Here is a 16161-nt window from a genome sequence, read left to right on the forward strand (position 1 = left end):
CTACAAAAATAAATACAAAATTTTGAATTTAAATTTGTGTATTGCATGAGTAACTTGCTAGTTCTAAATAAAATACACCAGTGGTTGGCACACTTCACAACCTATACATCCCGTGGTATATGTTTAACCATAAAAACAAAAACCAAGCAATATTTTATTTATTTATTTTAAAGAAGATGCCATTGCACATTCAGCCGAAGTGTTGTGAACTCACCGAGAGTCTACCTCCGACGAGATAGAATACACTCGATCTATCTATATGTATGACTGGAATACTTTTGGTTTTGAATGCCTAAAATTTAGTGGAGTTAGTGAAATAATAATAATACAAAAATAGAAAAGTCAATAAATTAAGTACTATTCATATACTATCAATAATATATCAGATGACCTATATATATAAGAAAAAAAAAAACTAGTATCACCAAAGACCTAAGCGACTTGATATCAGCAAAATATTTGTTTATGCATTGCTCATGAAACCAACTACAACAGCCAGAACAACATTCAGTAAAGCTTCAGACTTCACTAAACAAGTATTTCCTTTATACATGCTTGCCAATTTTTGAGCGCTCGCACAAAAACCCTACCCTATAAATCCGACTCCGAAGAAAGGCTCAAGAAAGAACAGCCATTACATCAGATGCCCTCAAAGCGATATACTCCGAGCCATCTGCGCCCTTGAACTCATTTCCAGCATACTTGGAGTACAGAACCGTGCTTCCTGGAGTGACTGTCAAAGGTTTCCTGTTGCCTTCCTCATCCAAAGGACCAGGCCCGACCGCTATCACCTGTTTTCAATTAAATAAATCAGCAAAGGATAGTACGCTTCTGGGGTCATCTTAAACCTACACCCGAAGCTTGTAAACTTCAGTTCAAACTCATGTAGCCATATTTGTATCTACCGAGCTTGCTTATAGCAAGTCAGAAAGAAAAATAATAGAGTAAGCAGCCGGTTCCCCAGCTTTCAGTCAAGTTTCACTACAGCCCTCAGACTTTTAATTAGAGATGTCGAAAATATTCAATATCCCGCATCAGCCCCGGACCATACCTAGATCTGATCCGGACCAAATTAAGAGTGGGAAGTATATAGAAAAGAAAATTACCCATTGAAGCTTTGGGTATGGATCCAGATACCATATACCCATACCCAACTTGGATCCGGGCCGATCCTTTGGTTGGTAGGGTCCGGAATAGCTTTCATATTTGGACTCGAACCCGACCATCAAAAGTTGAAGCAAAGATGAAAAAATTGAAAAACTTGATACTTATTTTTTTCACTATAATGTTTCAGACTTATTGTGTGTTTTAACTACATTGTAGTAGGTTTATGTGCTTTGGACTTATGGTGTATGCTATTTAACTAGTTATATGTGTTTTATGTAATTATGTTATATGTGTTTAGACTTATCAATATAGTTTTACTTATTGTGTAATTGTATGTGTTTAGAGTTTGTATGTGTTTTAGAATAATTAATGCATATGTAACAATTACAAATTTAGTACTTTTGTTGGAACTTATCAGGTAATAAATGTGTTTTATGTCATGGATACGCATACAAATACCCATATCGGATCTAGACCCGATTCGTATCCAATCTTAAACACGGAGAGTCACTACCCACACTTGCTCAAATGAGCCCGATGAATACATTAATAAACTTAAGTACCCAGACGCAAACGGAACCTGAAGTTGACTGGGTAAGTTTTTTTTTTCCTACCCATTTCTTTTTAGGGTATGGGATCAGTATATTAACTATCCAGACCGATCCGGTCCACTAACATCTCTACTTTTAATTGCGCATTCAATACATCAAAGTTTTGGTAGGTTTCTTAATAGTTTCGGTCCTCATCTCGGTTCGAGATAAAATTACTACATTCACCTCGTTTACTAATATATCCGGCCTGTGTCCATTGAACTTGATACCTTCTCCTACTTTAGTCTGCACCACCCATTTAGTTAGTCTTTTCACTGCTAAAAAATTTAGTTGGATAGAAAGGTACAAGATGTATGGAAAGCCGTGAATTGGTGTAGACGGATGTGCTGACGAACCTGGTACACTTTTCTTATAATTATGCAGATGATGACAAGGACTGAAATGAAGCACTTCTAAATGTTCAGGGTTGTAATATCCGACTTAAAAATTGAGGATTGGAAGTGAAAATCGACAAGAAGTTCAGGGACTACTAGCGCAATTCACCCCAACAAAATATAATGGAAAACAAAGTTTACTTACAGTCCCCGTGGAAGGCTTTTCCTTGGCTGCCTCAGTGAGAAGCAAACCACCAGCAGTTTTTTCCTCAGCTTCTGCAACCTGATATAAAGGGAAAGCATAAAAAATGTGTAATGAAATGTTATATAAGAAGTAAAATAACAAATTCTTAATAGGCAAACAAATAAATATAATAATGAATAAATTGGAAAGCTAAGGTTCGTTTAGTCATTATATCATTTGAAAAAGGGAAGCATAGCAAACATATAAAGATGAAAAACCACCTCCACAGGAACGAACCTTAATTAGAACACGATCATTGAGGGGCTTTAGATCTTTCACATCGTCAGTCTCAAGTATACCCACTATGTCATCCTCCTTTAATATAAGATGCTTGGAGCCATTGAATTCCAACTCCGTACCAGCATACTTGGAATACACAACTTGAGCTCCAGTCTGCAACCACAAAATAGTCACAATATTTCGCTTCACCATATATTCATCATGAAAAGCACACTACATAGAAATTGCAGTATGAAGCAGCATTAAATAGCCACAATGGCTATTCGAGTAAAAGGCTAAATTCATTTTCTAACAAGATTCAGTTGACATAAAACTAGTTGGGCAATAACAACCAAACATGAGACACCAATACCTTATGCTTGCTAGAAATAAGCAGCAATGAGGCATTTCAACTACTAATACGCCAGTGTTGAACCAACTACCAACAACCTTGTAGTCTGGTAAATGGTAATGCACAGGTATTGAAAGCCAGACGAGAAAACGAAAACTTCCCATTTTAGCAACTACAGCAAGCAATTTTAAGTCCTTCAGTCTAGCAGTTGAATGAGTGCCATATTAGCACCATTATTCGATTGTTAAAATTGAAACTGAGGACAAAACAGAAAAATAGGTCAGATTTTAGGGTGTAAATTAAAATTGATATCAAACTTGAAGGGCAAAATTTAAACTCGGATTTTAAAACTGAAATTGGAATCAAAGTTCGTGGAGTTAACAGTCACAGTTAAAACTGTGAGAACGAAATTAATGCCCAGCTCAAGATCAAAGACTAAATTTGTAATTAACCAGAGGATAATCATACATGCAAACCAACATGATAGTAGAAAATAGAATAGTATACCTGAACACTGATTCCTACTTTGTTCTTGCCTACAGTTCTTCCCTCTCCAACGGCAACTACTTCACCTCCTTGCGGTTTAGTCTGAGCTGTCGTCGGAAGCAATATTCCTCCTGTGGTTTTCTCATCAGAGGATTTAATCTTCACTAGTACCCTATCCCCCAAAGGCTTGATGGAAGTATACTGCAAATTTGTGAAAAGCATCGTAAGAGCTAATTCATGATAAAACTTTGTACTTTGCTTAATAGAACTCAATTCCAGTGTAGGGCAAATGATGTCAACAGGGAACAGCATTATCAACTCAGCTTTCGTATAACGAACCAACTCTTGATTACAAAGAAACCTAAAATAGGACATAGCAGAAACTAGCTGTGGAAAAATAATCGAGGTAAAGGGAGTAATGAAAGAAAAAAACAGAAGCACAACCGTGCATGCTGAATAGATGTGATCTAGCTAAGACAATGTAAGCACTCTCTCTTTCCTAATACATGCGACAACAGGCATTTTCAGCCTACAATAGAATAACTAGACGCATAAGCAAATAATGCTTCAGTTCAATTGCACCGATCGAACAAGACAAGATGGGATGTATCACTCAATATCATGATGACTCTTCTTGACAATAACATTTGGTAGTGCATAACAATTATGAGGAAAGAAATGGGGCTTAAATTGCACTTTGCACTTAAAAGCTATTAATAATCTAACACATAGTTGACTGATAAAAATTTTCATCTGAGGGTCGTCCGCCCACAACTAAAATACCACATTAACTTTCTGTAATTTGTTAAATGTACCTACAACAATCCACATACGAGCTCCAGCGGACTGAGAACATATTTATAAAACTAACAAGGTGGTAGGAAGATTAAGAAATTGACATACCAAACATATATCTTTCAGACCTCTTTCATAGTCTACATGTAGCCAAATAGATTTCCATTTCAATCAGCATATAGTGACTTTCTCTGCGACACATGTATAGCAAGTATAATGCCAATCCAAAAGGCATTACCAACTAAATCTGAAGCAAAATATTTCCATTTCAATCAGCATATAGTGACTTTCTCTGCGACACATGTATAGCAAGTATAATGCCAATCCAAAAGGCATTACCAACTAAATCTGCAGCAAAATAAGATACTTAAGAACAACCCAAACCCAGGATCTTAACACTATTGCTTATGCGAACATAGAAGGGGTAAATATACCTTGGGAGCTACAACTGTGGCGGCTTTGACGACGAGTCCCCTGAAGCACCTCTTGTCGAGCCCCACGCCGCAAACTCCGAGCGGAGACGAAGCCATCAGCGCTGACGGAGAGAGGCGGAGGCCATCAAACGAAGGCAATCCCCTCTTCGCCGCCGCCGCCGCCGCTCCGGAGCTACCGAGCTGCAACGACGCCATTTATGCACCTTGTATGATACCATTCAACACCGACAATGAGATCAAAAGTTAGGTATTTATCCGATTTTATGCGATAAAAGATCCAAAGGTGAAGAATCTACGAATTCGAATGCCAAAAAACACGCCAAAAACAGGAAATTTGAAGAACTGGTAGAGTTTGAATACCTGAGAGAGAATTTATTCTCGAAGATTCTTCACGAGCTTCGGAGAAGAGAAGAGGAGAGGATAAACCCTAAGCGGAGCGGAGCGGAGCGGAGGAAGAGGGGAGAAGCAGCCTCCGCTTTATCGCAGAGCTCGGCTTTCCGATGTTCCCGAGGTTTAGTTTAGTTAGAAAAAATCGGTACTGAAGGAGAGGACGAAGTTGTTTAACTTAAGTTTAAAAATTTGAAACTTTAAAGAATTTGGGTGAGTTGAGAAGTTCCTGAAGAACAGTGAACGGGCGTCACTTGATTGGTCATTTCAGAGGGTTCCAGAACGTTGTATTCCGGTTCTAGAGTGTAGCCGCAACTCGTTGTGAGGCAGACGGTAAACAACCTAGAAAATTGGTTAGGTTTTTCTTTTTTGTTTCTTTTTTTTTTTTTTGTTTGAAGAAAAAGCCCATAAGCATTTAGTTACAAGTAAAGATTGATTATAACATTACAAGAAATTGAAGGAGATTCTTAGTACAGTTATTTAAAATAGTAATAAAAAGGTTAACATTTCAAATTCAAAAATAAAAAATAATATAAGAAACAGCCTTCTAAACCTAATAATTGAGAAGAAAGAAAAGATATAAAGATTGATATCCAATCCTACGTATCTAAATTAATTATAAACAATAAGTCTAAGAGACGGAAAGAAAATGAAGAAAAATATAGAACAGAAGCAATTATTAATAAGCTTTTTAAATAAACAGTTAATCTTGCTTCACTATCGACACTATTGTTACTTTTAAATTCACTGTGCATAATTATGAAAATACTTGGAAAATTCAAATAGGCACATAAAAGAGGTGGAAGAGAAAACAATGAATCAAACCGGAGAGGAGAGGAGCAAGAAGAAAAGCTATGTATATATATAACTGACTCTGACGAAGTAGTCACGACGTAGATACCAAAATATAAAAAATAGTGTATTATAAAAGTAAGGTTTGGGAGGAGAGGACGGGGATAGGCATTATTAGCTGGATTCTGGCCAATAGACTAGAATTGGAAGCCTGTAGAGGGATGATGAGAAGGGAAGGTAGTAGCCAACTAGATTAGGGTTTGATCTAAATGTTTTTTGATTTGGTTAGATACTAGGGATTAGATTTGATTGTTGACGATGTAATAAGGAAGCAATATTGAGAGTAAAGTTTAAGCAACTATAATAAGTGAATCTAGTGCGATAGAATAACACATATTTTCTTTCAACATAATACCATTTAATTTTAATCACTTAGTTGTTTATTTTGGATGTTACCACGCCATAAATTCAAGGCAATTTATAAAGATACGGTCTGTCTAATCAAATCGATCTATAAAGATGCGGTAGATCGAACGGTTAGAATGTGTTTGAACACATTCTTGATCGACGGACATGATTTAATATCCTTACATCAAGTTATATATAAATATATAATATACCGGATTCCCGGTCTAATCCTAATCCTAATTTTTTGTGACGGCTCTATCTCCGGAGATAAGAGAATTAGACTAACATCTCACTTTTTTTTGCAAATTGTAAACGAAGACGAACCACAAGGAAAAATCATCGTTTACAATTCAGATTTAGAAATTAAAAGTATGAAAGAAGGTACAATCTTAATTATTATTAATGTTTAACACGTGGTATCAGAGCCGCATCTTTTGCCGAATTTTTATTTTTTTTAGATTTTTTTGGTTTCCCTTTCATCAAAGAGAAATAAATAAATAAATTCGTGGATTGGTTTACGTTAATAGTGACGTCTGCCGGCCTCAATCAAGACCGGCGTTCGGAGGAACGGTGTCACCGGTCCGACTGCATTAAGCGATTCAAGAAGTTAAAAAAGACGGTGTCGACCGGTCCTTCGGCCGCGCTAGGTGGGCCCCACATGTACGGCCCCATTAGGGCCATACTAGGCAACCCACGGGATGCCGTCAACAATTTTTTTTTTTTTTTAATGAAAAAAGAATATATATAGCTGTTGGGTTATTATATATATTATATATTTATTAAATTATTATATATATATATAATATTATATATATATATATATATATTATGATAAGTACTATATATAAAACAGCTGCGAATACTATTAATAGCACCAAGCTTATAGGCATGCTTATTAGATTTTTAACCTCTTGGATTGAGAAATGTGCTGAGTAGATGGATGTAGCCCCGACTGAAGTTGATGACGTGGCTGGTTGAATAGATAATCTAACAGTATAAAAATAAGCAAGGCGGGATCTAAGGTTGGAAAACTCGATATGCACCAAACGCCCCTTAGTGCTATGCGATAGTCAAGTTGTATACAGCGGATCTTATCTCTCTCGTCTCTCTCTCTCTCTCTTCTCATCTCTTTCTCTCTCTCTCCTATATAAGACGAGAAAGAGATTGATCCGGCTGGATATTTTTACTAATCGAATAAGCACTAAGCGTTGGGTGCTATATTCGTGTTTTCCCACTGTTGAGATTAACATCCTTTAACTATTTACCACCCCTTAATTATAATACTATTAAACCATACTCGCATCAACCCTAAGCGGACCCAGTCATTACCTCGAAATGTTTTTTGATGAGAGTATATCGGTCTTCCGTTTTCTTTGGTGTTTTTAGTTTAATTACTGAGTATGTCCTACTGTATGTTCGTTATTTACGTGATATTTTAATTTTAGATCCAGAAGTTTTCTTTTGTATAAAAAATTCTATTTTTTCTTTGTACTCATTACTTTAATTTATTTTCCTGTTCGTATTATGACTATCGTTTTTTCATTTTTCTCTTTCTTAGATCAAGTTACTTTTTGGCCCGATCGACGATTCAAAAGTCGCAACATCAAAGAACGACCTGGAAGCACGGAAGGCTCCGTGCTTCCAAAAGCATAGTAGCCTCACACTATATTATATATATATTATATATATATATATATATATATATATAGAGTTCGGCTACTATACTATCGATAGTACCAAGCCCTTGTTACTATGAGTTTTCTACCGTGTAGATATGCCCTTTGATTATTTCACCTGTTAGATTTATACTATTAAACCAACCACCCACTCAACCCTAGGGGACCATTATCATTCTAACCACACATCCTTTCATCCAACGGCCGAAACTCAATAGTACAAAGCTGGTACTATTGATAGTATGTAGCATAATCATCTATATATATATATATATATATATATATAGAACTAGGCTAATATACTATTAATAGACCAAGTCATTGGTGCTACCAAGTTTTGGCCATTAGATTAAAAGATGTGCGCTTAGATGATATGGGCCCCTAGGGTTGAGTAGATGGTTGGTGAATACTATGATCTAACGTGGTAAAAATGATCAAAAGGGTAGATTAATGGTGGAAAACTCGGTGCACCAAGTTGCTTCGTGCTATTAATAGCATAGTAGCCGACTATATATATTATATATATAATATATATTATTATATATATATATATATATATATATATATATATTATATATAAAAGCAAGAGAGAGAGTTGAGCTAGAATACTCTCAAAAGCACCAAGGGTTGGGTGTTTGATTTGATTAGCCATTGGGATGGAGAAACGTAAGGGTAGATGATGGTGGTAAGTGGTGGTAGGTGTGGTTGGTAGTAGATAGTGTTGATTCCAAAGTTATAGATAATCAAGGAGCAGATGCCAAGGCTAAAAACCAAAAGCACCAAGGGGTTGGTAAGCTTTTGAGAGTATCTAGCCTCAATCTCTCTCTCTCGTCTCTCTCTCTCTCTCTCTCTCTCTCTCTCTCTTCTCTCTCCTATATATATATATATATATATATAATTTTGGTTTATAATTTTCTTTATTACGTGACTCATTTTTTAAGAAGTCTATATATTAAAACCATGTGTAACGTTTGGTATTTGCCATATATGATTTTTGTTCTACTACTTTATTTTTGGGATAACTGCCTATATACCCCTCATATGTTTGGAAATATCCAATCTACCCCTACTTTTTTTTTCTTTTTAAAATACCTCTCATATGTTCCACCGTTATTCTAAAATACCCCCGCAGCTATCCCCTGTTAGCTTAACTCGGGTTAAACATGGGTTAAATGTATACTAGAGTTAAAACCTAAATAAAATATATATTTTGCCCCTACCTTATTATACTAATTCCTTAAGTTATCCTCTTCTCTCCCAACATGGTCGCCGGCTCCTCCGCCTCCACCTCGCCTCATCTCCTCCCAGACCACCACCACCTCCCACACCTCCACCTCCAACACCACCCCTCTCGCCGCTCTCATCGTCGTCCTCCTCCTCCTCCGCCGCCTTGGCCGGAGCTGGGAGCAAGAGGGCCGCAGCGACGATCCCGTCTCTCGCCGCTCTTGTCGTTCTCCTCCTCTGCCGCTCTCGTCTCCTCCTCCGTCGCCTTGGCCGGCGCCGGGAGCAAGAGGGCCGCAACGCCATCGGACCCCTGCATGCCCTCCACGCGGTCCACGAGGTTAGTTTGGCCTCGTGGACCGGATGAGAGGGAGGTCCACCGTGGACCTCCCTCTTATTATATATATAAGTGTGTGTGTGTGTGTGTGTGTGTATATATATATATATATATAATTTATAAATATATATTCATATAGTATTTTATTTATATATAGAAATATTATTATATAATATTTTATTTATAAATTTATAATTATTTATTAATATTTTTAAATATATAACTCTTATATATTATTAATATATGTTTATTATAATTTTTAATATATTTAATCTATATATAAAAATGATAATAATAATATATATATAGTATATTAATTATTATATATTTATTATATAGCCGAATTTTTTATCCCGAATTTTTAATTGGTAAACGTATAATACCCGTATAAATCACGTATCCGAATAATTGTCGAATCGTTTTTTAGCCGTATTTTTCAACGAATTTAAAAATTAAAAGACGAATTTTATCCAAATTATATCCATACCGAATTTTTGGCGAATCCGAATTAACTAACTATGCCCCCAGCCACCAAGGTTGGTTTAGCTCGCTCCCGACGTGCTTAATTAATTAATTGATATTTGAAGGGCAAATAAGAAAAGTATTTGCTATATGAAAGGTATATAAGAAAAGTTAGTTACGGTACAAGGGTATATTGGAATGGGCAAAAGGGTAATTTTCCAGAGATAACGATAGCTCACTAACGAAACTTAACTCTAGGGGTATATTAGAGAGACTTGGAACATAAGAAGGGTATTTTCAATATTAGCCTTCTAAGAGGGGTAAATAAAAAAATCGGGAACTTTTCAGGAGTATATAGGCAATTGCCCCTCTATTTTTTTATGATTATAAAGAAGTGTGTTTAGATTAATTTTGCGGTATATTTTTACGTTACTATTCTAAACACACATAAGATGATTATAAAAATTTAGAGTAGGGCATATAGACTTCATATAGTTTATAAATTTTGAGTCATATGAGATTGTTAAGAAAATTATTCTGGAATTTTATTCTTTTACCACTGTGCTTTGGAATAATATAGAATTTTGGGTCATTCAATATCATATAAATATTTGTGTGATCAATTATGTCTAGGAGAAGCCACAGCAACCTAGTTATGGTATATGATTACTTACGGTATTTTTATAAGATGATATTGGACTAAAGTTAACCCAAAAATTCATACGAATTGCTAATTTAATTTTAATAGTCATTTGATGTCAAATAAGATTATTTGTATTTTTCATTATGTTTAGAAGTAGCCACAACATTCTATAGATAATGAAGAATATATAAGAATTTATTGACATTGAATTAAAATTTGACTATTTAATTATTACAGTCAAATAAAATAATATTTCTCTAAATTTTGACTTGAATATGATAGTGGATTGAATTTCTAGATAACGATTTTTCTTATGCCCACAGGTACAAAAATCTCATTATTTAGAAATTAGTTTTTTACTAGTCTTATTATTAAAGTAGATAAATTCTATGCGTGTAGCTCCTCTGCCTATAGGAAGGTAAAATTTATCTAATCTAAAAATTATTATCTTATAGTAGACGATAAAGTTATATATTTTCTTTGTTCTTGCAGTTTCTTTCTCTACTGTATTTCTTAATGATGTTTCTTGTATTCCTATACTTACTGGAGACAACTATTCTGATTGAAAAAAAAAGTATTTTTTTACGTTGAGTTATATGGATTTAGACTTGGCTCTGCGCGTTGAACAACCGCCTAAGGTAGTGGGGCCAATGACTCCACAGTAGAAATTCGTGCAGGAAAAGTGAAAGCGATCCAACCGCTTAAGCTTGATACTCATAAAATCCAAAGTATCAAAAAGCATAGGGGGATCAATCCAAGAATGTGATAAAGTCAATAATTACCTAAAGGTCATTGAGAAGCAATTTGTGAGCTCCGATAATGATTTGGTGAGCATGCTGATGAAGCGACTTTTGAGCGTCAAATACAATCGAGCCAAAGGTGTGCGCGGGCATATCATGGAAATGCGGAACATAGCAGCTCAACTAAAAACTTTAAAAGTTGAGATCTTCGACAGCTTCTTAGTCCATCTAATTCTAAACTAATTGCCGTCTGAGTTTGACCCTTTTAAGATCTCTTAAAACACATATAAGGATAAATGGTCAATAAATGAATTATTGACCATATGTGTTCAAGAAGATGAGAGACTTAAGCAGAAAAAGTCAAAAATTATAACAAAATATGTTAATCTAGCGACTCAGTGCAAAAGGAGAAAAAGCAAGGGTTCCTTTAATTACAAGAAGTCAGCTCAGTTACTAATAAAGAATTCTGGCAAAAAAAATCAATACTACTTCTATAAAAAGAAATGGCCCATGAAAAGGGACTAGTTGAAGTATAAAGCTTGGCTCAAGAAGAAAGGTATTGAAAGTATCTATATTTGTTATGAATCTTATTTAGTTAATGTTTCTAAAAACACCTGGTGGATTGACTCTGGTACTACTATACATATCTCAAATACCATGCAGAATTTTCACAATCTAAAAATATTGAAGCCAAATGAAAGGATTTTAATTAGCGAAAAAGAAAAAAAATCTCAAGCTGAAGTCATAGGAAACTTTATTTTAGAACTTAGTACTGGTTTTATACTTGAACTTGAGTATACTTTTTATGTTCCTAAATTTTCTAGAAATTTAGTTTCCATTTCTAAATTGAGAAATAAAGGTTTCAAGTTTTTAGTTGAGAGTGGATCTTTTACTATATTCTCCGATAATGTTATTGTTGGCAATGATTGTTTGGTAGATGATTTGTACAAATTTAATTTAAGTCAATTCTTTGAGAATAACTTTAATGTTGATCATAGCATTGGTGTTAAAAGAAATATTTTTAAAGAAAACTCCTCTTATTTATGCACAAGCGTTTAGCTCATATATCCTTATAGAGAATAAAATGATTGATAAAAGAAAAGATCTTATAAGATCTTGCATTTACCAATTTTAGTACTTGTGTGGAATGCATAGAGGGAAAGCATACCAACACAAATACTACTAAAGGTACCAGAAGGAGTTCTGAAATTTTTGAGATCATATATGCAGATATCTGTGGACCTTTTCCTACTCCTTGTTTTAATAATCAGAGATATTTTACCTCATTTATTGATAACCATTCAAGATATATGTATCTCTATCTTTTATTTGAAAAAGCTAAGGCGCTTGATGCCTTCAAAGCTTATAAGGTTAAGATAGAGAAATAATTGGATAGAATAATCAAGATTGTGAGGTCCGACAGAAGGGGTGAGTACTATAGAAGACATACGGATAAAGGTCAAATGGCTGGTCCATTTGCTCAATTCTAGGAAGGTGAAGGCATCATTACGTAGTTTATGATGCCTGGCTGTCACGCCCCGGGGTCCCCTTTTTGTTTGAAACACAGCAGAAAAGCATTTAAATTTTTTTTTGAAAACCTGACCCCAGAGTATGCCAGATCCGCCACAAATACAGGGAATCCACTGTTCACACGGACAGAGTCTCCCCTGTATTTGCACGGCGTCACACAAGTACAAAAGTACAAACAGTATACAACCACAACTAAATGAATTTACAGATAACTATACATTCATACGTTCACCATTCACACCGTAGTTTTACATTCAATGTTTAAACAAAAGTTCACGAAAATCTTTTGAAAACTGTTCCATGCGCGAAAACTTTTATCTTTTATAAAAGCTACCACAAGGGGTAGAAAACCTTTTACTTTACCAAATCCAGAAATCCTTTTATTACATTCATGAAAGTCCACATATTCCAATGTAATAAAAATACTGAACCATATCAACTGACTAAGCTATAACAACAGAATAGTAGGGATAAAACTAAGCCGATAACCTGGGTCGGAAGCTCTATCGACTGCTACGAACGTATCTCACGTCTCGTCCCAAAACCCAATGCCTGCAATACCTGAAAAATAGTGGGGGAGGTGAGAACATGTAAACATGTCTCCCCTCCCAGTGGGTACCGCAAGCCGAAGAAGGCGAGGAGTACTCACCGGATCAGGAAGATGAACAATAGTATAAGGGTAAGTAGAATACAGTAGCAACGATCATGAACGAATGAGATATATATACGAAAGCACAACTACCGCTACTGTAAGGTACAACTGCAAGCATACAAGAATATCAAAACTATAGTAGTAAGACAACTATAAAGAAAGAACTAAGGAGTAATTCATATGCAACATCACCGCTACTATCATACTATCGTGCGTCAACCGCGGACGAGAGTTCCAAAATACCATTTAAACCGCCGTTGTCGGTCTAAGACGCTCCAGGCAAAGCCACTTACTGCTCACACCTGGCATGTAAGCTAGCACCAGAGAGAAACCGCTGGGGGACACACGGTCGATGGTACGACCACATTTTCCGAAAAGAACCCTCCTGCGGGGATCAACCCGCTGTGAAGCGTGAAACTGCAACTCGAGCATGATGGCGATCAAATGCGGATATGATCAAGCTAACCGTCACGGCAATCAGCCGACAATCACTGCCCCCTCGGGCATACCGACCGTGGTAGTCATCAAGTAACCAACGTGAACCGGTACCGATGATAGTCATGTAGCGGAAAGTAACTGAACCGACCGAAACAGGTCAGCGATGCAGAATAGGAGAACCGACCAGACCAGGTCACAGATAGTATATACGAATGCCATCTACTCTACCCTATACAGGATACTACACCCCGGCCAAAAAATATGAAAAACAATCCAGGCAGAGAAAGTAAAGTATAGATGTAGATACTACTCCGAGGTAACTAAAAGTACGAACGCAAGAAACCCGCGACCGACGTAGTCACGAGACGTGTATCGATATAGTCGAAACACCGACAGCACCAGCCGACAATGCCTATCCCCAGGGTACGACCGACTCAGTCCTCAAAGGGCCTGTTTGCGTATGCCGGCTCCTCGAACGACAGAGAGTCAAGAAACCGACCAGCCAATACATAATGAGGACAACCGACACCAGGTCAAGCAGATATAAAGACTAAGGAAGAAACCGATCAATTATGCTCACCGAAGAGGAATAGAGGCAAAAGAGTTATCAGAACCGGACCATCAGTCAGGATCACTCGGGGACAAAGTAGCGAGAACGACCAATCAGGTCAGCCGGGTGCACCATATTCGATAAACTACTCAACTCTACAGACATGATAAATAAGCATAGAAACTACTAAGTTAGAGTATCATAGAAACAAAACGGGGGATGCAATGCTTCATACTCAACTACAATGATATATTATATAGTAATTATAATACGTGCCAGATAATAACAGAGAGAGCAGAGTAGGAAGACCCCACCGAAGCGTGAGCACCACTGTTACCGAGTCGGATCGACAGTCATCCCGCTGACAAAGCTGCGCCTGTCCTCTGACCTAGAGAAAAAGGACGTCAACCGACCTAAGGGAGGTTCCACTCGGGTTAGTGCCCTAACCCACAACTAATAAATCCCTAGATCCCAACTAACATTACAAGCAAACCATCGAGATCGGTTTCCCAGCCGATCGCGTAATAGCCGCCGAAGTCCCATAATCGCACGGGCGAACTCCGCCGGGTGAGCCACGAACTTCCGGAACATACCGACTTGAGCTACGATCACGCTGCTGGCACTGACAACATAAATAATCAGCATCCATAGCAGCAAACACCATCCTCACACGTCGAAACAACATATCGTCGATTATACGTGTTCGATCCGGTTCCCGGAAGTGTCTAATTGACACCTGAGGAACGCTATGTCGGTCGCTTCCGGGACGTAGACGAAAGGAGATAATGTCTGGGACCGTCACATTTCCGAGACCCTTAAAATGATGCTGAGTAGAACAGCAACAAGGTCGCAGCGACTACACAAATATCACGAAGCCACTGTCGGAAGGAATCCGACACGCGATCCCGCGTTCGCATCGGCGAAGGGTTTTATGCCGAGAAACAGCCGCCGAAAAATCTCTTTCCGACACTATGCAAAGGCTTGGGGCTTGACATCGCAGTCCAAGAGGTTACCCTAGCCTTACCCTGCTGGCCGTGAGATAACACAGGCCATGACAGACAAACTTGCACAAAAGCCGCCTTTCGACTAGCCGAAATCATTATTTTATTGATTTCAGCGCTTTTATGGCCGTCGAGCCACAAACCAGCAGTCACTCAACGCCGAGCCGAGACACCTGGCTGACAGGTTCTGTCGGCCATGCCGGAGGCGTGCCACTTTGAGGAGCACTTCGCCACTGTGAATGCGCAACAAGTCGAGCAGAAAATCAGCGAAATTTGCGCCGCAGTACAGCGCTAAGATGCCTCTAATTGCTAATAGGGCATCGTTGACCGTTCGGAGGTGAGTAAGTATGGTTGCAGCACAAGAGATCTGAGATCATCGTGCTGCACTGTCCAAGGAGTGTCAAAGTATCTCGTCGGATTCACTAGAAGGAAGGTGACAGGGAACTGCTTAACCTACAGTGACTGTCAACAAAAAAGTGTCTTACGGACAGCAGTGGCGAGCTAGGGCTCGTCGCCCGGCGATCGGGCGAGGCGGGCGCTCCGGCCTACGGTGATAGGGAGCAGCAACGGGGAGAGTCCGGGGGAGGTGCTGGCCGACCGAGCAGGAGATCGGCGCCGCGGCCGACCTCTTCCTCTCGGTTGGAGCTTCCGGCGGCACGGAGCGGCGACCGGGGAGGTCGGCGGCGAGCACGACCCGTCGCCCGGAGGAGTCGAGGGGGTAGTGGTGGGCACCACCGACGCGTGGAATGGAACAGGGCTAGA

At 38.0% G+C, this 16161-nt stretch overlaps 1 protein-coding gene across 1 annotated transcript; it reads right to left on the bottom strand.

The window, feature by feature from the left end:
• Positions 422-5084, bottom strand: LOC109711857 (20 kDa chaperonin, chloroplastic-like). The gene is made up of 6 exons (XM_020235171.1): positions 4923-5084; positions 4563-4765; positions 3355-3534; positions 2514-2669; positions 2238-2315; positions 422-791 (listed from the first exon to the last, which is right to left on the bottom strand). Exons 2-6 carry the CDS (start codon positions 4755-4757, stop codon positions 618-620), a joined length of 783 nt encoding a protein of 260 aa, XP_020090760.1. The 5' UTR covers positions 4758-4765; positions 4923-5084; the 3' UTR covers positions 422-617.

This window comes from Ananas comosus, linkage group 6 (assembly GCF_001540865.1).
Source record: "Ananas comosus cultivar F153 linkage group 6, ASM154086v1, whole genome shotgun sequence".
NCBI classification, from domain to species: Eukaryota; Viridiplantae; Streptophyta; class Magnoliopsida; order Poales; family Bromeliaceae; genus Ananas; species Ananas comosus.

Bases quoted from the DNA above. Each gene is read 5' to 3' on its own strand.
- LOC109711857 (XM_020235171.1), bottom strand. From the start codon at position 4,757: ATGGCGTCGTTGCAGCTCGGTAGCTCCGGAGCGGCGGCGGCGGCGGCG. The intron at 3,535-4,562 runs GTATATTTACCC...ACAAATTTGCAG, and splicing joins CCACAGTTGTAGCTCCCAAG to TATACTTCCATCAAGCCTTT. The intron at 2,670-3,354 runs GTATACTATTCT...TTGTGGTTGCAG, and splicing joins AAGTAGGAATCAGTGTTCAG to ACTGGAGCTCAAGTTGTGTA.